Consider the following 19,975-nt stretch of genomic DNA (forward strand, 5'->3'; position numbering starts at 1 on the left):
TCATGATGCACATGTAGTAAGGGCATTTTATGAGATATTTCACAAATCTGTTAACTAAATTGTTACCAAAAAATTTCTTCACCAATATGTTTGTAAAGGTGTGTAATAACATGTGTTAAAATGTTGAAGTTCAACTCCCGTGGGAAACCCAGAAAAAAAGCTGTTGAATTCGGGTACCGAAAAATTATTTTCGAGAATTTTTTTTTTTTTAAATCGGCCCTTAAGTAACTTATGAGGGGTCAAATAAGGGTTTTTCATGATTCTGAGTTGATTGTTAACATTTATATTTTCACTTTTACATTTACACACAAAGTAGCTCTTATTTCACATACATATATAATACTCAAGAGTTATTTCTCATTCACAATGTCAGAAGTTTCAACAGTCATTGTCTATGTCTTCTTCAGACTCAACAACATCATGACTGCAGTTTCTGCATGTAATGCCATTACAGACTCCACAGGCCGAGATGCACGTGACCCCATTCTTCTTGCAGCTGCATCGCCGGTTGCTGCAATATCCATGACAATTACAGCTCGTGAACTGCAATAGCTCCTCAGGAGCCGTGGGGTCCAGTGTTGGAACTGGCTCATACCCATGCACACCTATTGTCCATCCATAGTCACTGGGGTTCAGAGACATGCTCTGTAGAAGGATCCAGTCCCGGGTCTGCAGGTAGGCACGGAGTGAATGTTGTGCAGCTGCACCCTCTGTTGGAGGTAGAGTCTCTGGTTTGATCACTCCTGCCGCTGCCTTCCTTGAGAACATGTTGTACCGAATTTCACCCAATGTAGTGTCTCGTCCATGGTAAATGTACTTGAAAATCGCAGTACCAGCCTGAATCACTGTTTCCTTGGTGGCTTCTGTGTCAAGGAAGATGTCGATGTACTCAGCCGCGTCCCCTTCGCAAAACCTAAAAAAAAGCACCAGGTCTATGTCAAGTAAAGTATAATGTAAAACAGAAATGAAATAATTATTATTTTTAACATTTATACTATGATGACAATGATTATAATTATTATTATTAGTAGTATTAGTATTATTTGCCGACGTAATAGTAGTATTATCATTATTACCTGGCAAATAGAGTTGTTTTCCCATGACCAGCGATTGCAGAAACCGTATCACACCCCGTGAAGGCGTGACAGAAGAGCAGGTAGCTCTTCTGTGTTTCGGAGAGAGATTCTTTGATCTTTCGGACGTCATAAGAGCCGTTTGATGTGGTTAAGAAGAGTGGATGGTGGCTGTCTGAGCTATGGTGCACCAGCATTACCAGCACGTCTGCATCTTCTGCCCGCACCTGAAAATATAACAACATGTACAAAGCATAATGAACCGTTCAAGAACAGATTTAACTTTTCAACAGTGTGAATTCTCTTATTTTTAAATTACCCCATCTCCCCCCGGGCTCCATCCAATAGTTATACTAACTGAAGACACAAATGGTACTGACCTCAACAGAGCCATCTGAAGCAGCAGCCAATGCCTCTCTCACAGTTGAAGTGTCAGCATCATTGTCACACTGCTCCACAGTGATGTGATGTTTTCGGAAGGTTGAAGAGAGAAGGTGGATGAGCTCACTCTTGTTATGAGTGTTGTCCAGAAACTTTGCTCTTGGGGTCCAGTTGGACATATCCGGTCGAATCTGGAGATTACAGCAGGAATTCTTGGTACGCCAGATGTGGTCGTGATCTTTTGGTGATCTGCTGTAGCCATCAAAGACCACAATGATCTTCTGGGAGCAGCGGCCCAGATACTGCACGTAGCTCAGGTAACTGTTGGCGATCTCCTGCCAGGTCTGACGTTGTTCCCACTTCACCATGTAGACAAGCCATCCGCCATCAATTACGAGGGTGCAGCAGGGTTGGTTAGTCAAGTCAAGTGGATCAGTTAACGCCTTCAGGCTTGAATTTGAAAAGTCTGCCTTGTTTGCCTTGTTCATCTTCTGATCTTTGTTGCTGACAGGGACAATGGGAAGGGAGTCAGCTCATACTGTAAGCTTGTCTCAAATGTCATATCCCGCTGGGCGAAAATGATCAGTCGGTTGAACAACTTTAGTGAGTCAAGGTGAATCTTTTTCTCGTTGACCAAGGGAAATTTTCTTAGTGATGACAGGGCTTTTATCTTTGACTTGACATCCATGGTCGACGTCACTGACTGTCCATCCAGCTTGATCTGCATCTCCATCCCAACTTCAGCTGCTCTCTCAGCATTGACTGCGTCATCTCCAGTGCTTGTGAATCCTGTTGAGAAAGACACGAGCAACTCCTTGTCTCTATCGTTGTCGAATGGCTTGATCTCCTCAAACCATTTTAGGACAAGTTCAACTGCCTCTGCATCTCGCTTCATCTGTGTCTTGGCAAGGTCTCTGTGGACTGGAACATGTTTACTGACGTCCTCCTCCATCCGCCGGTTGACATCAGACAGGTGACTGAGGGTGAGCACCCAGCATTTGTGGCCAGAAAAACTGTTTCTCATTCTTCCTCTGCTCAGTCCACCTTGTGACTTGGCTGCCTTCATTAATGTCTGCTCAATGCAAATGTCACACCATGTGCCGGACCACTCATGACTTGAGTAACGGACAACGTGGTTCCCGTGGGCAGTGAGACGTTCTAAGGTGTCTTTGTAAGCAGGCAAAGTTTCTAGTTCCTTCATGAGTTGACAGTACAGCCGTGCGCCCTTGGCATACTGATGATAGCCTGCAGCGGCAAAGATGTGAAGCATCTTGGTAACAATGTTAACAGCAAGCTTGCCTTCAGTGTATCTGCAGTCAAATTATCTGGCACTCTGTATTTCTTTCTAGCTTGTGCTGGATTATTTTTGTAGAGCTGGGCTGGTTGGTTGCAAAGAATGCATACATCCTTATACAGGAGGTCAACTGACTGTGATCTTCTAGAACTGCAGCCAGTTGATGAACTGAACTCACAAGTAGTGCGTCTTCTCTTCAACTTTGATGACTCTTTCTCTGCCTTTGATGCTTGAGCTGACTTCTTGGTGGTTGCAACAAAGTTGTTGTACAGATCATTTTTACACTTCTGGTGGTACCTCAGTTTTCCTTCCTTTTGAGCCTCCTTCATACGTTCCACAACAGTAACATTTTCGACAGTTTCTGCTTGTTTAAATAAAGTTGAGTATCCCTTTGGAGTTGCCTGTATGAGCCTTTCAGCTGGTGTATCCGAGCGTGCACAGATGAAGCAATTGAGCACAGGTGGAGTAACGTCTTCATCCATATTGCTAGACTCCATGTCCTGCAAAGTAGAAAATGAGATATATTTAGAAATTATTTTTCGACAAAGGAGTGTCTGTGGTGAAATATAAATGTTAACAATCAACTCAGAATCATGAAAAACCCTTATTTGACCCCTCATAAGTTACTTAAGGGCCGATTTAAAAAAATAAAAATTCTCGAAAATAATTTTTCGGTACCCGAATTCAACAGCTTTTTTTCTGGGTTTCCCACGGGAGTTGACCTTCAACATTTTAACACATGTTATTACACACCTTTACAAACATATTGGTGAAGAAATTTTTTGGTAACAATTTAGTTAACAGATTTTCATATGTTTCCCTTACTAATGGGCTTTTCTCTTCCCTAGGTCTGCAAACCATGATATACTTAACCTACCATCTTGAGGAGGCTTTCATCTCTTCAAGGTGGAAGGTATTTCATATTTTATCCCATAAGCATTGGCCAACCCAACAAGAATGGTTGGTTTAATTTGAGCCGTCAAAGTACGTAGTAGTAGTGGGAGTAGTAATAGTAGTAGTGGGAGTAGTAATAGTAGTAGTGGGAGTAGTACTAGTAGTAGTGGGAGTAGTAATAGTTGTAGTGGGAGTAATAATAATAGTAGTAGCAGTAGTAGTAGCGAGAGTAATAGTAGTATTGGGAATAGTAGTGGTAGTAGTAGTAGTACTAGTAATAGTACTACTAGTAGTAGTAGTAGTGGTAATAATAGTGGTAGTAGTAGTAATATTAGTAGTAGTAGTAGTGGTAGTAGTAGTGGCAATAGTAGTAGTAATAGCGGTAGTAGTAGTAGTAGTAGTAGTGAGAGTAATAGTAGTATTGGGAATAGTAGTGGTAGTGTAGTAGTAGTACTAGTAGTAGTGGTATTAGTAGTGGTAGTAGTAGTAGTAGTAGTAGTAGTAGTGGTAGTGGGAATTGTAGTAGTAGTAGTAAAAGTAGTACTAGTATTAGTAGTAGTAGTCGTGGTGGAAGTAGTAGTAATCATAACAACGTGCATCCAGATGTAAATTGATTACACTTGATTCATTTTTTTGCAGCAGTCGCATTTCAAGGTCTATTTTAAGCAATCATCCATTTGAGACAAAATGGTAGTGAGTACAAGCATTCTGCGATTGTGGAATGCATATACAACAATTACCAGTGTCACAAAACAGCACACGAGACACAGTAAACAAAACCTGATATTTCAGTGTCAAAAACAACGAGTTTCTCCGAGTCATTGTAATTCTAATTATCCCTGCACAAAATGTAATATCCAGTGCGTTGTAAAACAAACCGGGTAGCAGTAGTAAAACGATTATGAGTCGCGCGGGAAAACTATTGTGACGTCATGCACCCACTGGACACTCATTGGGCACAGCGTGCACCGACCACAGAACTAAACGAGTTTTATCTTATATGAATCAATCACCAGCGTGTTTCAAGACGGTGGAGAGTTTGTTATATAAATTGCCGAAATACAATGCATGTATTTGTATTAGCTGCAGAACATGATTGATTTTACTTTTAAAGAACATTTTAGTACAAGTTTCTGTATTAACACACAAGTGATTATTTTCACGAGAACTTTATGGTGCAGAATCTGTCCAACTTCGACTTTTGTGGCCATTTGGTGTGGCCTTGCGTTTGTTTTACTCCACAGCCCTGTCTATGCAAAGGCCTATAGGCCCTAGAGTTAGGTGGAGGGCAAACATAATCTTCCCTCGAGTTAGGTGGAGGGGCAAACAGAGTCTAAAGTCCAATGCTAGACTAAAGGAGGTTTAAGGAGAGACCACCTCACGGCTGCAGTGTGAAAGGAGACCTTGTGCCTCTGTAACGGACTCACACAGACTCCATCTTGCTTGGTGTTTCTGGGTGATGCAGTGGCTTGAGGTAAAGACGCTGTTGGGAAGCTCCAGGATACCGGTGCTTGCACACTGGGACTTTGGGACTGGTAGAAATTCTCCACTGGGGTGTCCCGTTGAGGAATAGGAGCAAGGACATCATTCACATCTGGGAAACGTATAGACAAGAGGGTGGCTGACTTTCTGCAGGGTCAATGTTGGCTGATGGAGGTACACAACGGAGATGGTGCCTTTAACACTGATACACATTGTTTGCGGTCCTCACTACATACCAACGGGGGCTGTTGTGATGTGCCTCCACCACACCTGGGATCCAATGCCTGGCATCAGGGCTTGGGAACAACCTAACACTGTCTCCTGGCTGAATTGGTGGCAGACTTGACATAGATGGTTTGTCGTTATAGTGCTTTTGTTTCTCCTTATGTGCACCTGAGCAAGATTTCATGATGTGATGGTCATACTGAGCAGGTTTGTGAAGGGCAAGGTTGCAGGGCAGTGTGTTTCTGGGGTGTTCCCCCATTAAGAGCTGAGCTGGAGAAAAGTTTATTCCTTCAAGTGTAGTGGTACGATAGTCTAGCAGGGCTAAGGAGGGTTGCAAGGAGGGTGAACTACTCCCTGTGACCCTTCTACAAGCTTGATCCGATAAGTTTCGGAAAGTGTTCCAGTTGTCTTGCCAACTTCTGGAAACTCAGAGACCACTTCTTGCTGAGGCCCATCGACTGGTATGGAGGCTGAACTATAGACAACTTGTCGAGCTTGATAATGAGGCCAAGGGCTTCAGACGTAGCACCTGATATTACATTCTCCTAATCAAGATAAATGACCTCAAAACTGGCCTTAGAATGCTTATCCTTGTGAGAGAGAGAGGGAGTATCACGTACCTACTGGACAGGATGAATAATGCGATTTGAGTACCTTTTCAGAAATTGAGAAAAGTATTTGGTCTCCACAATTCTTTATTCCACTGTTAATATTACAGAACCTTTGTTTTTGATTAAGAACTCAATATATCCTTTTAAATCAGAAAATAAAAAGAAATGGCATTGAAAAAAATATTGACACCCGAGACTTAATATTTGGAAGCACAGACTTTGGACAAAATAACTGCAGTCAAGCACTTCCGATAGCCATGAATGAGCTTCCTACACCTCTCTACTGGCAGTTTGGCCCACTCTTCTTGTGCAACCTGCTCCAGTTCTCCAGGATATCCAGCTCCAGAATGGTGTTTTGCTGGGTGCTTTTTGAAGTGTGTTTGGGGTTATTGTCCTGCTGCAAGACCCATGACCTTCACCGGAGACCCAGCTTTCTGACACTGGGTTGAACATTGTGCTCAAAATGCCTTGGTAATCTCCTGATTTCATGATGCCATGTACACATTCAAAGCATCCAGTGCCAGAGGCAGCACAACAACCCCAGAACATCACTGAACCTCCTCCATGTTTGAATGACGGGAAAGTGTTCTTTTCTTTGAAGGCTTCATTTTGTTTTCTGTAAACATAGAGATGATGTGCTTTACAAAAAAAAACTCTAATTTGGTCTCATCTGTCCAAAGGACATTCTCCCAGAAGGATTTTGGCTTGTTCAGGTGTGTGAAAACTCCAGTCAGGCTTTCTTATGTCTCTCTCTCTCTCTGAGCAGTGGGGTCCTCCTTGGTCTCCTACCCAGGGCCGGCGCACCATTAGGCCAACTAGGCAGCCGCCTAGGGCGCAGACATCAGAGGTGCGCATAACTGAACCTTAAAGGATCACAGTTTTATACAAATTATTGTTTTAAGAAAAAACATAATAAAAGGAAAATATAATAGTTCATTGTTCATAATTGTGTAAGTGATTAATTTTGAGCATGTACGCTTCGTGGCATACGTCACATCCTGTTTGAAACGGACGTAGCCTGCTCCCATGCGCCTTCTCGATACGTCACATCCGGCATGTTCAAAACGCTGCCGCCATTTCGTCATTGGGCTCATGGATTGATCATCGTCAGGAAACGGGAGAATTAATAATCGAAGTTGGCAAAAAAAAAAAATTTGGGTGGGGGGGGGGGGGATGCAAGTAGCTGGCCTAGCCGAGGGCGCAAAATAGTCTGGCGCCGGCCCTGCTCCTACCATAAAACCCCCTTTCATTGAGTTTGCAACAGATGGTGCAAGTTGAAACTGTCATACCTTGTGTCTGAAGGTCAGCTGGAATCTGATTGGCAGTTGATTGAGGTGCTTTCTCCACCATTCGAACAATCCTTCGCTGCAATCTTCGATCAGGTTTTCTCTTGCGGCCACGTCCAGGGAGGTTGGCTACAGTGCCATGGGCCTTAAACTTCCTGATAGCATTGCGTACGGTGGACACAGGAACATCAAGGTCTCAGGAGATGGACTTGTAGCCTTGAGGTTGTCCATGCTTGGCTACAATCTTGTGTCTGACCTCCTCAGACAATTCTCTGGTTTTCTTTCTTTTCTCCATGCTCATTGTGCTACACACAGTGACACAAAACATCAGAATGAGTCCTTTTCTCTATTCAAAATGGTTGAATGAGTGATTTTTATATTGCAGCCACCTGCAACTCACCACAGGTGAGTTCAATTCCAAAGTAAAGGAGAATCACCTGTTTGAAATCTAATTATTTCAAACAACTTCTAAAAGGTGCCAATAATATTGATGCGGCTCTCGGATTACGGCGCTACCTTTACCGAGGGAGGGTCAATCCCCTCGTCTATTAAGCTGGCCGTCCGAGTCCTGGAGCTATGACGTCACTTCCGGTCAGCGCTGAACAGGGTGGTAGGCCATTGCTCCTATTACCTAATTACCAGCGCCTTCCGATAAGTGAGGAAATGAGCCCCGCCAGAGCCGCGGCTGTAATGGACACGCCGAGCGAAGCGAGCCACGACTCAGGCCGTTAACAAAGACTAGACCCGATTATAAGCGGTTCCTATATCGTGCCACCGGTATTCAATTGGGAAAAGACTAAAGCGATCGGATGAGAAGAAATCAGATAAAGGAGGAACACAGAATTTATTGTACAAGAATGAAGAGGAAACGAAAGAGGTAATGTACAGTTGAAGAGGAAGAAGCAGATACACAGGGAAAACCTTATACACTCTTTTATTATCACTTCCAGGACAGAACAAACACACTTACACGAAAAGGTGGTGGTGGTGGTGGTGGTGGTGGGAAGGAAGAGAAGGGTCCAGGCAGGTGGTAGGCGTCGAGGTCCCGTTCCAAGCTCATGCTCCGCTCTGGTCCACGCCTCGGGTGTTCACTCGTACCGTAGCAAGCGGCCGGCAGCTTCGCGTGGCGCTTAACGTGAGTGGACAATTATATCGCGGGGGAGGGGGGGGGGGAAGACTGCGTACGCAACAAATTGTCCCTTAGCCTTCGCCAGTTGTGCGCCTCCAATAGTTCATAAACGGCAAGCAAGGACTCCTTTCAAATCGTTCTCCCGGGCACCTCTCTTCTCTCACTCATCTGGCTCATGCCCCGCATCTGATCATCTCCCTCGCGCATCTCCCAAAGTAGTCCCACGCAGCCGCTTTTATTGCCCACTCGCGTATCAAGCCGCTTGCCTTTTGGATCCACCTACCGGTGAGCTGGCCTCGGCTCTGAGTGGTCGCGAGCGCTCACCGGTCCGCCCCTTGATGGGGGTGTTGAGGGGCCACGCCTTCGTTCTTGGCGCTCCGCCCTTCCTCTCCAGCTTGACCGCGTGCGTAATGGCGGCTGAGCCAGGCAGCGAACGCTACTGTCAAGCAAGGGAGCCCAATTTGGAGGAAGGCTGTGCCGCAATATGAATAGGATTGGAAAAAGGGGCCTAGGTTATTTGATTAATGCAGCGCAGAGTCAAACTATTGGGAACAGATCCTTACCTGAAACACATACGAATGAAATAACTAAAGAAGATCCTATGGTGTGCTACGTGTTGCTCGTGGCCTAACTAGGGTGCGACCTTTGACCTTTTACACCAAAATGGGAATATTTACAGGGGATTATTTATAAGGGATATTACAATATTTACAAAGTGGAGCGTTCTAAAAACCGCAACAATATTGTCTGGGCCATTTTAAGATTTCTGTGTGGAATAAGTACCAAATAATTTCCCAGTGTGTACCCTGGTTAGAATAGGTACACTGTATCCCTGTGTGTCGTAAGAGGCGACTAAGAGGGTTGGCGTCAGGAAGGGCATCCGGCCATAAAAACATTGCATCAAAAAGAGAACCATGACAATTATAACTACATATGGGCAGGGTACAGCCCGAAGTGGAGATCGGTTTCTGAGGTTTGGGACATGGAATGTAGGGATAATGACAGGGAGATCAGGAGAAGTGGTGGAAGTATTGATCAGAAGAAGAGTGGACATATGTTGTGTGCAAGAGACGAGATAGAAGGGAAGTGGTGTGAGAATGGTGAAGGGTAGGCAGGGACAGAAATACAAGTTTGTGTGGCAAGGGTGCCTGGAGGGCGTGAATGGTGTTGGTGTCCTGTTTTCTGAGGAGTTTGTAGACAGTGTGGTGAGTGTGACGAGAGTGAGTGATAGGTTGATGATGGTGAAAATGATGATTGGAAAGCTCTTGGTGAACGTCATCTCGGGATATGCTCCGCAGGTTGGTCGGAGCGATGAAGAGAAGGACAAGTTCTGGTGTGCGATAGAGAAGCTGATGGAAAACGTGAAAGATGAGGAGGTTGTTGTGGTAGGAGGAGACCTAAATGGACATGTGGGAAGGAGTATGGACGGTTTTGAGGGAGTTCATGGGGGTTACGGATATGGTGTGAGAAATGGAGAAGGTGAAAGGATTTTGGAGTTTGCTGATGGAGCTGATTTGTTGATTTGTAATACTCAGTTCCAGAAAGAGGATAATAAGCTTGTTACATACACGTCAGGTAGGTCGACGACAACTGTTGACTACCTGATGGTGCGTAGGCGAGATAGGGGGCACCTCCGGGACACAAAGGTGATCCCGGGGGGAGGAGGCTGTTTCACAACACCACTTGGTTGTCTGCGACATAAGGGTGAAAGGTGCGAGGAGAGCTCGGCGGGTGAAGTACCAACCGAGAATGAAGGTGTGGAGGTTGAAAGAGGTGACAGTAAGGGAGGCATTAAAAGAGAGGCTGAGTAGGGTAGAGGATGATGTGGTTGAGCTTGAACGTGGTTGGATGTCAATGAAAGATAGTCTGTTGGGAGCCGTTGGTGAGGTATGTGGATGGACAAAAGGACCACCGAGGCACTCAGAAACATGGTGGTGGGATGAGGAAGTTGGAAAGAGGATTGATGAGAAGAGGAAGAAATTCAAGGAGTGGCAGAAGGCGAAGGGTACGGGAGCAGAAAAAGCAGAGCATGAAAGTTATAAGGCAGCCAAGAAGGCTGCAAAGAAAGAGGGAGCAAAGGCACAGGAGGCATGTAGGAAAATGTTCGGAGAAAGCTTGGATTCGGAAGAGGGTCAGAGAGCGGTATTCAGGATTGCAAAGCAGATAGCGAAAGAGAGGTGTGATGTGATGGGGGTGAGTTGCTTGAAGGATGAATTGGGACAAATTGTTGTGGACCCAGATGGAATTAAAGGAAGATGGAAAAGATATATGGAAATGCTGTTGAATATAGAGAATGAATGGGATGGCAACATAGAGAGTAACCCAGTTTAAGGACCGGCAGAGAAGATAACTGAGAAGGAAGTTGAGGAAGCGATAAAAGCAATGAAGAGTAGAAAAGCGGGAGGGCCGACGGGAGTTGTGGGAGATATGTTGAAGGCAGCAGGAAGTTGGGGTGTGAAGAGAATGACAGAGATCTGTAATCTGGTGGTGAAAGAAGGCCGCATTCCAGTGGATTGGGAACTGAGTACCCTCGTCCCTCTATACAAGGGGAAAGGTGACCCTCTGGAGTGTGGCTCATACCGAGCGATAAAGTTATTGGAGCATGGAATGAAGGTATTTGAAAGGGTGTTGGAGAGGAGGATAAGGAAGAAGGTGAATTTCGACGAAATGCAGTTTGGATTTATGCCAGGAAGAGGAAGTCTTTATTGTGAGGCAGTTGCAGGAGAAGTACATGGAGAAGAGGAAGAAGTTGTTTCTTGGGTTTGTTGATCTGAAGAAAGCATTCGATAGGGTTCCACACAAAGTATTGACATGGGCGTTAAGGAAGTTAGGAGTGGAGGAATGGTTGATCAGAGTAGTGATGGCAATGTACAAAAGAGCGCGCACAGCTGTAAGGACGAAGGACGGGAACAGTGGTGAGTTTGAGGTGAAGGTGGGAGTGCATCAGGGGCCAGTACTAAGTCCACTACTATTTGTAGCTGTGATGGAGGTGCTGGCTCAGAACGTAAAGGAGGGTTTACCATGGGAGTTGTTGTATGCAGATGATGTGGTGTTGATTGCGGAAAGTATGGATGGACTGAAGGAAAAGATGATCAAGTGGAAGGAATGTATGGAGACAAAAGGTCTGAAGGTGAATATAGGAAAGACGAAGGTGATGGCAAGTGGTAAAGCATGTGGTGAGGTGGAAAGAACTGGGAAGTGGCCATGTGCTGTGTGCAGGAAGGGTGTCGGAGTGAACTCCATTCAATGTACAATGTGCGCTGAGTGGGTTCATAAAAAATGTAGTGGTCTGAGAGGGTCATTAACCAGTGTGGCAGCTACATTCAAATGTAAGGTGTGCACAGAGGGAGATGCAGATGGAGGAAATGTTGAGTTGGATCTTGGAGACGGCGTGAAGCTGGAAGGTGTGAAAACATTTTGCTACCTCGGAGACATGCTGAATGGAGAAGGTGGATCAGACTCGGCAACGGTTGCAAGAGTGAGATGTGCATGGAAGAAGTTTCGGGAACTGAGTGGCGTGCTGATGAGGAGGGGAGTGTTGTTGAAGCTGAAGGGAAAGGTGTATGCTGCATGTGTGAGAAGTGTTGATTTATGGGAGTGAGACATGGGTAATGAACTTAGAGCAGCAACGAAGGCTGGAAAGGGTGGAAATGCGAATGGTTCGGTGGATGTGCAGAGTATCGTTGAGAGAGAGGAAGACAAATGATGAATTGCGAAAGATGATGGGAATAGAGCCTGTGATTGATGCTGTGAAGAGGAACAGGTTGAGATGGTTTGGTCGTGTGTTGAGGAAGGATGAAAGTGACTGGTTGAGAAGAGTGATGGAAATGAATGTAGAAGGAAGTAGAGGACGGGGAAGACCGAGAAAGACTTGGCTAAAGATGGTGGAAGAAGAAATGCGGGCAAGGGGGTTAACAAGGAGAGATGCAGAAAATAGGGCAAAATGGAGAAGATTGTCATGGGGACCGCAAGGCTAACCCCTGCTCTAGCAGGGAAAATGGCCTTAAAATGCATGTTGTTGTGTTGTTGTGTGGAATAAGGTAAGATTTAGTATTTTTTTCACCTTTTTTGTTTTGTTCCACTGCAAACCAAAGAAATGCATTTGTGGAGACCAGAAGATTTTTTTATATCAACAATTTTCTGGAAGAAATGGTGAATTATTTGAAAAAGGTGTAATGGTGCCAATATTTTTGGCCACGACTGTATTATGTTGCCGTGGCAACCACCACGGTAACTTGGATTGTGCACGCGATATTTCAAAACCGTTCAAGATTTAGCTCTCATATTACACAGATCTATTCCTCACACCACCCAAAACTAGTTTTAGGATTGTTCAATTAAAATTTTAAGTTAGGGTTGGTCATGCTGTTTGAAACTCGGCATGATGATTCATGACGTCAATGTGTAAAATCAAATTGAGCCATTTTAAACATTTCCATTCAGGTGGTGAGACAACTTGTTAATTAACTCAAAATAAAATCTATGTTTGTATGTCCATCACATATCGTGAGATTCCATACTCGATGTTTCCTCGTTATTTAATTTAACCTCTTGATCCTCTTAATTAAACCTTTTAATTTAATCCCAATGATTATTTAATTTAACCTCTTAATCCTGTTAATTTAAACTCTTAATTTAATTTCAATGATTATTTAATTTAACCTCTTAATTTAATCTCAATGATTATTTAATTTAACCTCTTAATTTAATCTCAATGATTATTTAATTTAACCTCTTCATTTAATCTCAATGATTATTTAATTTAACCTCTTAATTTAATCTCAATGATTATTTAATTTAACCTCTTCATTTAATCTCAATCATTATTTAATTTAACCTCTTAATTTAACCTCAATTGAATTTGATCTTAATTATTATTCAATTCAATCTCCTAATTAAGTTTTAACTTCTTAATGTCATTAATGCCTTCTTGCTTTAAAAAGAAATGGGGAAGAAAGGGGGAGGTGAGGACATATAGTTTGGGTGGAGGTGGGTTGGGGGGGGGGGGGCTTGGTGAAGAGAGGACAGTCGTTTTCGTCCTTTTTAGTCCCTTTGGGTTATTTTACTCCTTTAGTCCTATTAACACCCTTTTGACACTTTGGATGCCTTTAAACTCCTGAAGACCTCATAGACCCCTAAAACCCATAACAACTCTAAGACCCTTCAAGATCCCTAAGAATCCTAAGGCCCTCTAAGATCTCTAGATCCATAAAGCCCTTTAGAACCATAAGACCCTTTAAGACCACTAATATCCTTCACCTTTAAACCGTAAGACCCTTGAAGATACCCAAGACCTTTTAGACCCTTTAGAACTCGAAGACCCCCAAGACCCTTTAGAATCTCTTAGAGCTTAGACCATTAAGATCCTTAAGATGCCTAAGACCTTTAAGACCCCTAAGATCTTTTGTAACCTTAAGACCCTGAAGATCCCTTAGAACCTCAAGACCTTCTCAAGACTTCCAAGACCCTCTTTATCACCTAATGCAGCCCGACTATGACCACCCTTTAGCGGGAGATGTGCTTCTGTTCCACTTTAGGACAATTCATAATTATTACTACCCATCCTAAGTTGCCCTGAGGCATTTAAAAACTTGGCACCACAAACTGTTCCTGTTATGGAACCTAAGCTCCACCTTCAACCAGGCAGGTCATCTTAGTGTCCCAAACTGGATGCTTTCCAATCTCATGCCCTCAAGTGAAACAGTTGGCCGAGAAATAACATTCCCAACCACCTGTAACCTGAGGGAAGATTAAATGGTGGATGCAACAAAGCTCCATTCTTGGCATTCTTTAAAGATTGGGGACTTTCTGATGGTCAAGTAAATGAAGGTCCACAAAATAAAATGCGGGGTGGCAGGGGTTACACAAGCACATCATCCACAACCTGAGTAAGTATAAGTGGTCAGCTCTACTGGCGGCTCCGAACACCACAAAATAGTCATGCCCTTTGGAATGGAATACTTCACATGAAGTAAAGGGGACCCCAACAAGATCTGGACTGACTCCATATGCCCCATCGGCTCCATTCCATAAAACATGACACTGACTGACTCCACTACCCTGGGGCATGAGAATAACAAAGTACCTCCTCTCTGAAGGTCATTCGTGAGCCAGTTGGGTCTCGATCGATAATCCCATTGCAGCGCATGCAAAGGTTCCTGAGGCTAGGTCCTTACTGCCTTCAATTGGATTTCAACCCATTGTTGGGATTGGGATTGTGGGAATTGTTGGGAGGGAAGTTCACATCAACTCTTTGTGTATGTATGTGTGTTTGTATATATATATATTGTGTTGTCACTGAACTACTCCGTCAAACTTTTGTGAAATCGTACCAAACTTCTGGTATGGACCTATCTCTCCCGTGGGTATGTCCGAAACATATTTGTTTTGAAAATTTTCCAATTTTTTTTTGGGAATTTTTTGGGGAATTTTTTTTTCTTTTTAATTTAAGTTTTCAACCTCAATTGTTCATAAAATGGAATATATTGGATATTACAAATACATTTGTGCATTATGATTGTTTGAATTAGGATTGGTGTAAACCATGGAAAAACAGCAACTCAGGTACAGTCATTCATCTATATATCTACATATCTGGGCAGTGTCTGTTGCCACTGAACTACTCCCTCAAACTTTTGTTACCGTGGTTGTGAAGTGTTTTTAATAACGTGGTGGTGGCTTTGAATCACGTGGTGGTGAGGTATTTTGAATTATGTGGTGGTGAGGTGTTTTTAAATCACGCGGTGGTGAGGTGTTTTGAATTACTTGGTGGTGAGGTGTTTTGAATTAGGTGGGGTGAGGTGTTTTAAATTACATGGGAGTGAGGTGTTTTAAATTACATGGGGGTGAGGTGTTTTAAATTACATGGGGGTGAGGTGTTTTGAATTACGTGGTGGTGAGGTGTTTTAAAGTTCTTGGTGGTGAGGCGTTTTAAATTAGGTGGGGTGAGGTGTTATAAATTACATGGGGGTGAGGTGTTTTGAATTACGTGGGGGGTGAGGTGTTTTGAATTACTTGGTGGTGAGGTGTAATCGTCCCAAACTTCCAGTCTGCACCTACCCCTCCCGTATGTATGTGCTGAGGGGTGCTTTTTTGAATTATATATATATTTTCAACCTAAATCTTCAACCTAAATTGCTTATAAAAATGTAATATCACAAAAACTACAAACAAATTTGTGCAAAATAATTGTTTGTATTATGATTGGTGTAAATTCATGACAACACAGCAACTCAGGTACAGTCATTATCCTCAGCTAAAATAAGTCCGTTCCTCAGTAACGACGCGTGGTGAGGCGAGCGCAGCGAGCCGAGCCAAGCTAGTATATATATATATAAATATATATATTTATAGTAACAATGTACATCAAATTTACAGCAAACGAGGTACTAATTTATATGCTTGGTAATACAGTTTATCTGGTGCGTTTCTGCATGAGAGGGATATTGTTTCCAGGAGAGACAGGAAACAATATCTCTCCACTCTCAAGACTGAACTCTCAAACCTGTCTGTCTCTCAAATCTTGGTGGCGTCTGGTCAAATATATTTCTGGTGTTTGTTCTCCTTCCATCCCCTCCCTTACCTCAAACGAATACACAGCTGACACCGCACGTGTAAAAGCCGAATGCCTCCACTCTGTGTTTGCCTCAAAATCGTGTGTCCTGAACCCATCTCTCTCTATACCCACCTTACCCAGTCTAACCCAGCTGCTCCAGGACTCTGTGTCCTTTTCTCCTGACAAGGTGGAGAAGTTTTTGTCAAACCTCGACTCTGATTCTGCCACTGGACCAGATGGCATCAGCCCACGATATGGAGTTGGTCCCCCCTTTGCTGCTATAACAGCCACCACTCTTCTGGGAAGGCTTTCCACTAGATGTTGGACATTGCTGCGGAGATTTGCTTCCATTCAGCCACAAGAGCTTTAGTGAGGTGAGGTTGGGCACTGATGTTGGGCGATTCGACCTGGCTGGCAGTCGGCGCTCCAATTCATCCCAAAGGTGTTCAATGGGGTTGAGGTCAGGGCTCTGTGCAGGCCAGTCAAGTTCTTCGACACTGATCTCAACCATCCATTTCTGCATGGACTTCACTTTGTGCACGGGGGCATTATAATAACCACCTTTAGAGGCCATTTTTCCCCGCAAAGCGGGGGTTGGCCTTTTTCGGGGACCGTGGTTGTTGTTGTTTTTTGGTCCCCTTTTTGAAGCAATGTTTTACGGCCGGATGCCCTTCCTGCCGCCAACCCTTTTTGTCGCCAACCCTTTTTGTCGCCTTTTACGACAAGCAGGGAATTACCAGTGAACTGGTACTCAATTTGCCGACCTCGGAAGGATGACAGGCTGAGTCAACCCCCCTGGTGTTAATTCAGCGATCGACCGGGATTCGAACCCAGGATCCTTGGATCCTAAGCTGGCACCCTAGCCGCTAGCCCAACACCAGGCATTGTCATGCTGAAACAGGAAAGGGCCTTCCAAAAAATGTTGCCACAAAGTTGGAAGCACACAATCATCGAGAATGTCATTGTATGCTGTAGCATTAAGATTTCCCTTCACTGGAACTAAGGGGCCGAGCCCAAACCATGAAAAAAGGCCCCAGACCATTATTCCTCCTTCACCAAACTTTACAGTTGGCACTATGCATTCGGGCAGGTAGCGTTCTCCTGAGATCTGTCAAACCCAGATTCGCCCGGCAGACTGCCAGATGGTGAAGCGTAATTCATCACTCCAGAAACCGCATTTCCACTGCTCCAGAGTCCAATGGCGGCGAGGTTTACACCACTCCAGCCGACACTTGGCATTGCGCATGGTGATCTTAGGATTTTGTGCGGCTGCTCTGCCACGGAAACACATTTCATGAAGCTCCTGATGAACGATGAACAGTTGTTGTGTTGACGTTGCTTCCAGCGGCAGTTTGGAACTCGGTAGTGAGTGTTGCAACCGAGGACAGACAATTTTTACATGCTGTGCACTTCAGCACTCGGCGGTCCCGTTCTGTGAGCTTGTGTGGCCTACCACTTCGCCGCTGAGCTGTTGTTGCTCCTAGACGTTTCCACTTCATAATAACAGCACTTACAGTTGAGCGGGGCAGCTCTAGTATGGCAAATATTGAACAAACTGACTTGATGGAAAGGTGGCAGCCTATGACAGTAGAATGAAAGAAGAATAGAATGATCGTTTTAATCTGGGAGTGGCCAGACGATCTGGGCTACAAGTATAATACAACCGATCTGGGCTACATGGCAGAGTGGCCAGACGGAAGCCAAACAGTTCAATCTTGGTTTCATCAGACCACAGAATCTTGTTTCTCACAGTCTGAGAGTCCTTTAGGTGATTTTTTGCAAACTCCAAGCGGGCTTTCATGTGTCTTTCACTGAGGAGAGGCTTCCATCTGGCCACTCTGCCATAAAACCCAGATCGGTGGAATGTTGCAGTGATGGTTGTCCTTCTGGAGGTTTTTCCCATCTCCACACAGGATCTCTGGAACTCAGCCAGAGTGACCATCGGGTTCTTGGTCACCTCTCTTACCAAGGCCCTTCTCCCCTGATTGCTCAGTTTGGCCGGGCGGCCAGCTCTAGGAAGAGTCCAGGTTGTTCCAAACTTCTTCCATTTAAGAATTATGGAGGCCACTGTGCTCTTGGGAACCTTCAATGCAGCAGAGATTTTTTTTTGTCGGCTTCCCCAGATCTGTGCCTCGACGCAATCCTGTCTCTGAGCTCTGCAGGCAGTTCCTTCAACCTCATGGCTTGGTTTTTGCTCTGATATGCATTGTCAGCTGTGAGACCTTATATAGACAGGTGTGTGCCTTTCCAAATCATGTCCAATCAATTGAATTTAGCACAGTTGGACTCCAATCAAGGTGTAGAAACATCTCAAAGATGATCAAGAGAAATGGGAGGCACCTGAGCAAAATTTCAAGTGTCATAGCAAAGGGTCTGAATACTTATGTCAATGTGATATTTCAGTTTTTTCTTTTTAATAAATTTGCAAAACTTTCTAAAATCCTGTTTTCTCTTTGTCATTATGGGGTATTGAGTGTAGATTGATGCGGGAAAAAAATGAATTTAAACGATTTCAGCATAAGTCTGCAACATAACAAAATGTGAAAAAAGTGAAGGGGTCTGAATACTTTCTGAATGCACTGTATATTTACACACTCGGACATCACCCATACACACTTGAACACTACCCTAGACACACGTGGACACTGCCTAGACACACCTGGACGCTGCATAGACACACTTGGACGCTGTCTAGACACACTTGGATACTGCCTAGACACACTCGGACACTGCCTAAACACACTCGGACACTGCCTAGACACACTCGGACACTGTCTAGACACACTCGGACACTGCCTAGACACACTTGGACACTGCCTAAGCACAGTCTTGGACACTGCCTAAACACACTTGGATACTGTCTAGACACACTTGGATACCACCCATACACACTTGAACACTACCCAGACACACTCAGACACTGCCTAGACACACTCGGACACTGTCTAGACACACCTGGACACAACCCATACACACTGCCTAGACACACTCGGACACTGCCTAGACACACTCGGACACTGCCTAGACACACTCGGACACTGCCTTTAGGTGATTTTTTGCAAACTCCAAGCGGGCTTTCATGTGTCTTTCACTGAGGAGAGGCTTCCGTCTGGCCACTCTGCCATAAAACCCAGATCGGTGGAATGTTGCAGTGATGGTTTTCCTTCTGGAAGTTTTTCCCATCTCCACACAGGATCTCTGGAACTCAGCCAGAGTGACCATCGGGTTCTTGGTCACCTCTCTTACCAAGGCCCTTCTCCCCTGATTGCTCAGTTTGGCCGGGCGGCCAGCTCTAGGAAGAGTCCAGGTTGTTCCAAACTTCTTCCATTTAAGAATTATGGAGGCCACTGTGCTCTTGGGAACCTTCAATGCAGCAGAGATTTTTTTTGTCGGCTTCCCCAGATATGTGCCTCGACGCAATCCTGTCTCTGAGCTCTGCAGGCAGTTCCTTGGACACTGCAAGGCCAACATTTGGACATTGTCTTGACACACTTGGACATTGCCTAGACACACTTGGACACTGCCCTTACACACTCACACACTGCCCTTACGCACTCGGACACCACTGACCAAATGGGTGACGAATGCTTTGTCCCACCTTCGCAGGCTGTATGTTACAGGATCGTCCAGTTTCATACTTTCCCAGGATGCTATTTGTGTATGTGGTCGTGCCGTATTGTGTCCGTGCCGTGTCTGTGTGTATCATGCTGTTACCGTGCTGTGTCGTGTCCGTGCCGTGCATGTCGTGCCCGTGCTGTGTCGTGTCCGTGCCGTGCATGTCGTGCCCGTGCTGTGTCGTGCCGTGTTGATGTCCCATCCTAGTAGAAGGGTATTGTGGGGGGATGTTGGAGGGGAGGTGTGTGGGGGGATGTTGGAGGGGAGGTGTGTGGTGGTCATGAATATTGTTAGCTAGGGTGATGGTTGATGGGGGATTGTGGAGGGGGGAGCTGGGTTAGTAGTGGTTATTGTGGGGTCGATGGTTTATGGGAATTGAGGTGGGACGGCAGAGGGGCATGTGGGGGTGGTCATGGGTATTGTTAGCTAG

The 19,975-nt window shown here is 44.7% G+C and overlaps 1 protein-coding gene across 1 annotated transcript; it reads right to left on the minus strand.

Annotated features, from left to right (window-relative positions):
• Window positions 1-378: 378 nt before the first annotated feature.
• Window positions 379-19,747, minus strand: LOC144891087 (uncharacterized). The gene is made up of 6 exons (XM_078773472.1): window positions 19,529-19,747; window positions 5,763-5,894; window positions 5,070-5,191; window positions 1,454-1,958; window positions 1,077-1,300; window positions 379-913 (listed from the first exon to the last, which is right to left on the minus strand). The coding sequence occupies exons 1-6, from the start codon at window positions 19,745-19,747 to the stop codon at window positions 379-381; spliced, it is 1,737 nt and encodes a 578-aa protein (XP_078629598.1).
• Between the last annotated feature and the right edge of the window lie 228 nt (window positions 19,748-19,975).

The sequence above is a fragment of the Myxine glutinosa genome, chromosome 3 (genome assembly GCF_964187855.1).
Source record: "Myxine glutinosa chromosome 3, kmMyxGlut1.1, whole genome shotgun sequence".
In the NCBI taxonomy this organism is placed as follows: domain Eukaryota; kingdom Metazoa; phylum Chordata; class Myxini; order Myxiniformes; family Myxinidae; genus Myxine; species Myxine glutinosa.

What these genes read in the sequence shown, in the direction of transcription:
- LOC144891087 (XM_078773472.1), bottom strand. Translation starts at nt 19,747, where the DNA reads ATGGGACATCAACACGGCACGACACAGCACGGGCACGACATGCACGGC. An exon ending in CTCTGAGTTTCCAGAAGTTG is followed by an intron (nt 5,192 to 5,762) that starts GCAAGACAACTG and finishes GGGACACCCCAG; the next exon opens with TGGAGAATTTCTACCAGTCC. An exon ending in CTTCAGATGGCTCTGTTGAG is followed by an intron (nt 1,301 to 1,453) that starts GTCAGTACCATT and finishes TTATATTTTCAG; the next exon opens with GTGCGGGCAGAAGATGCAGA.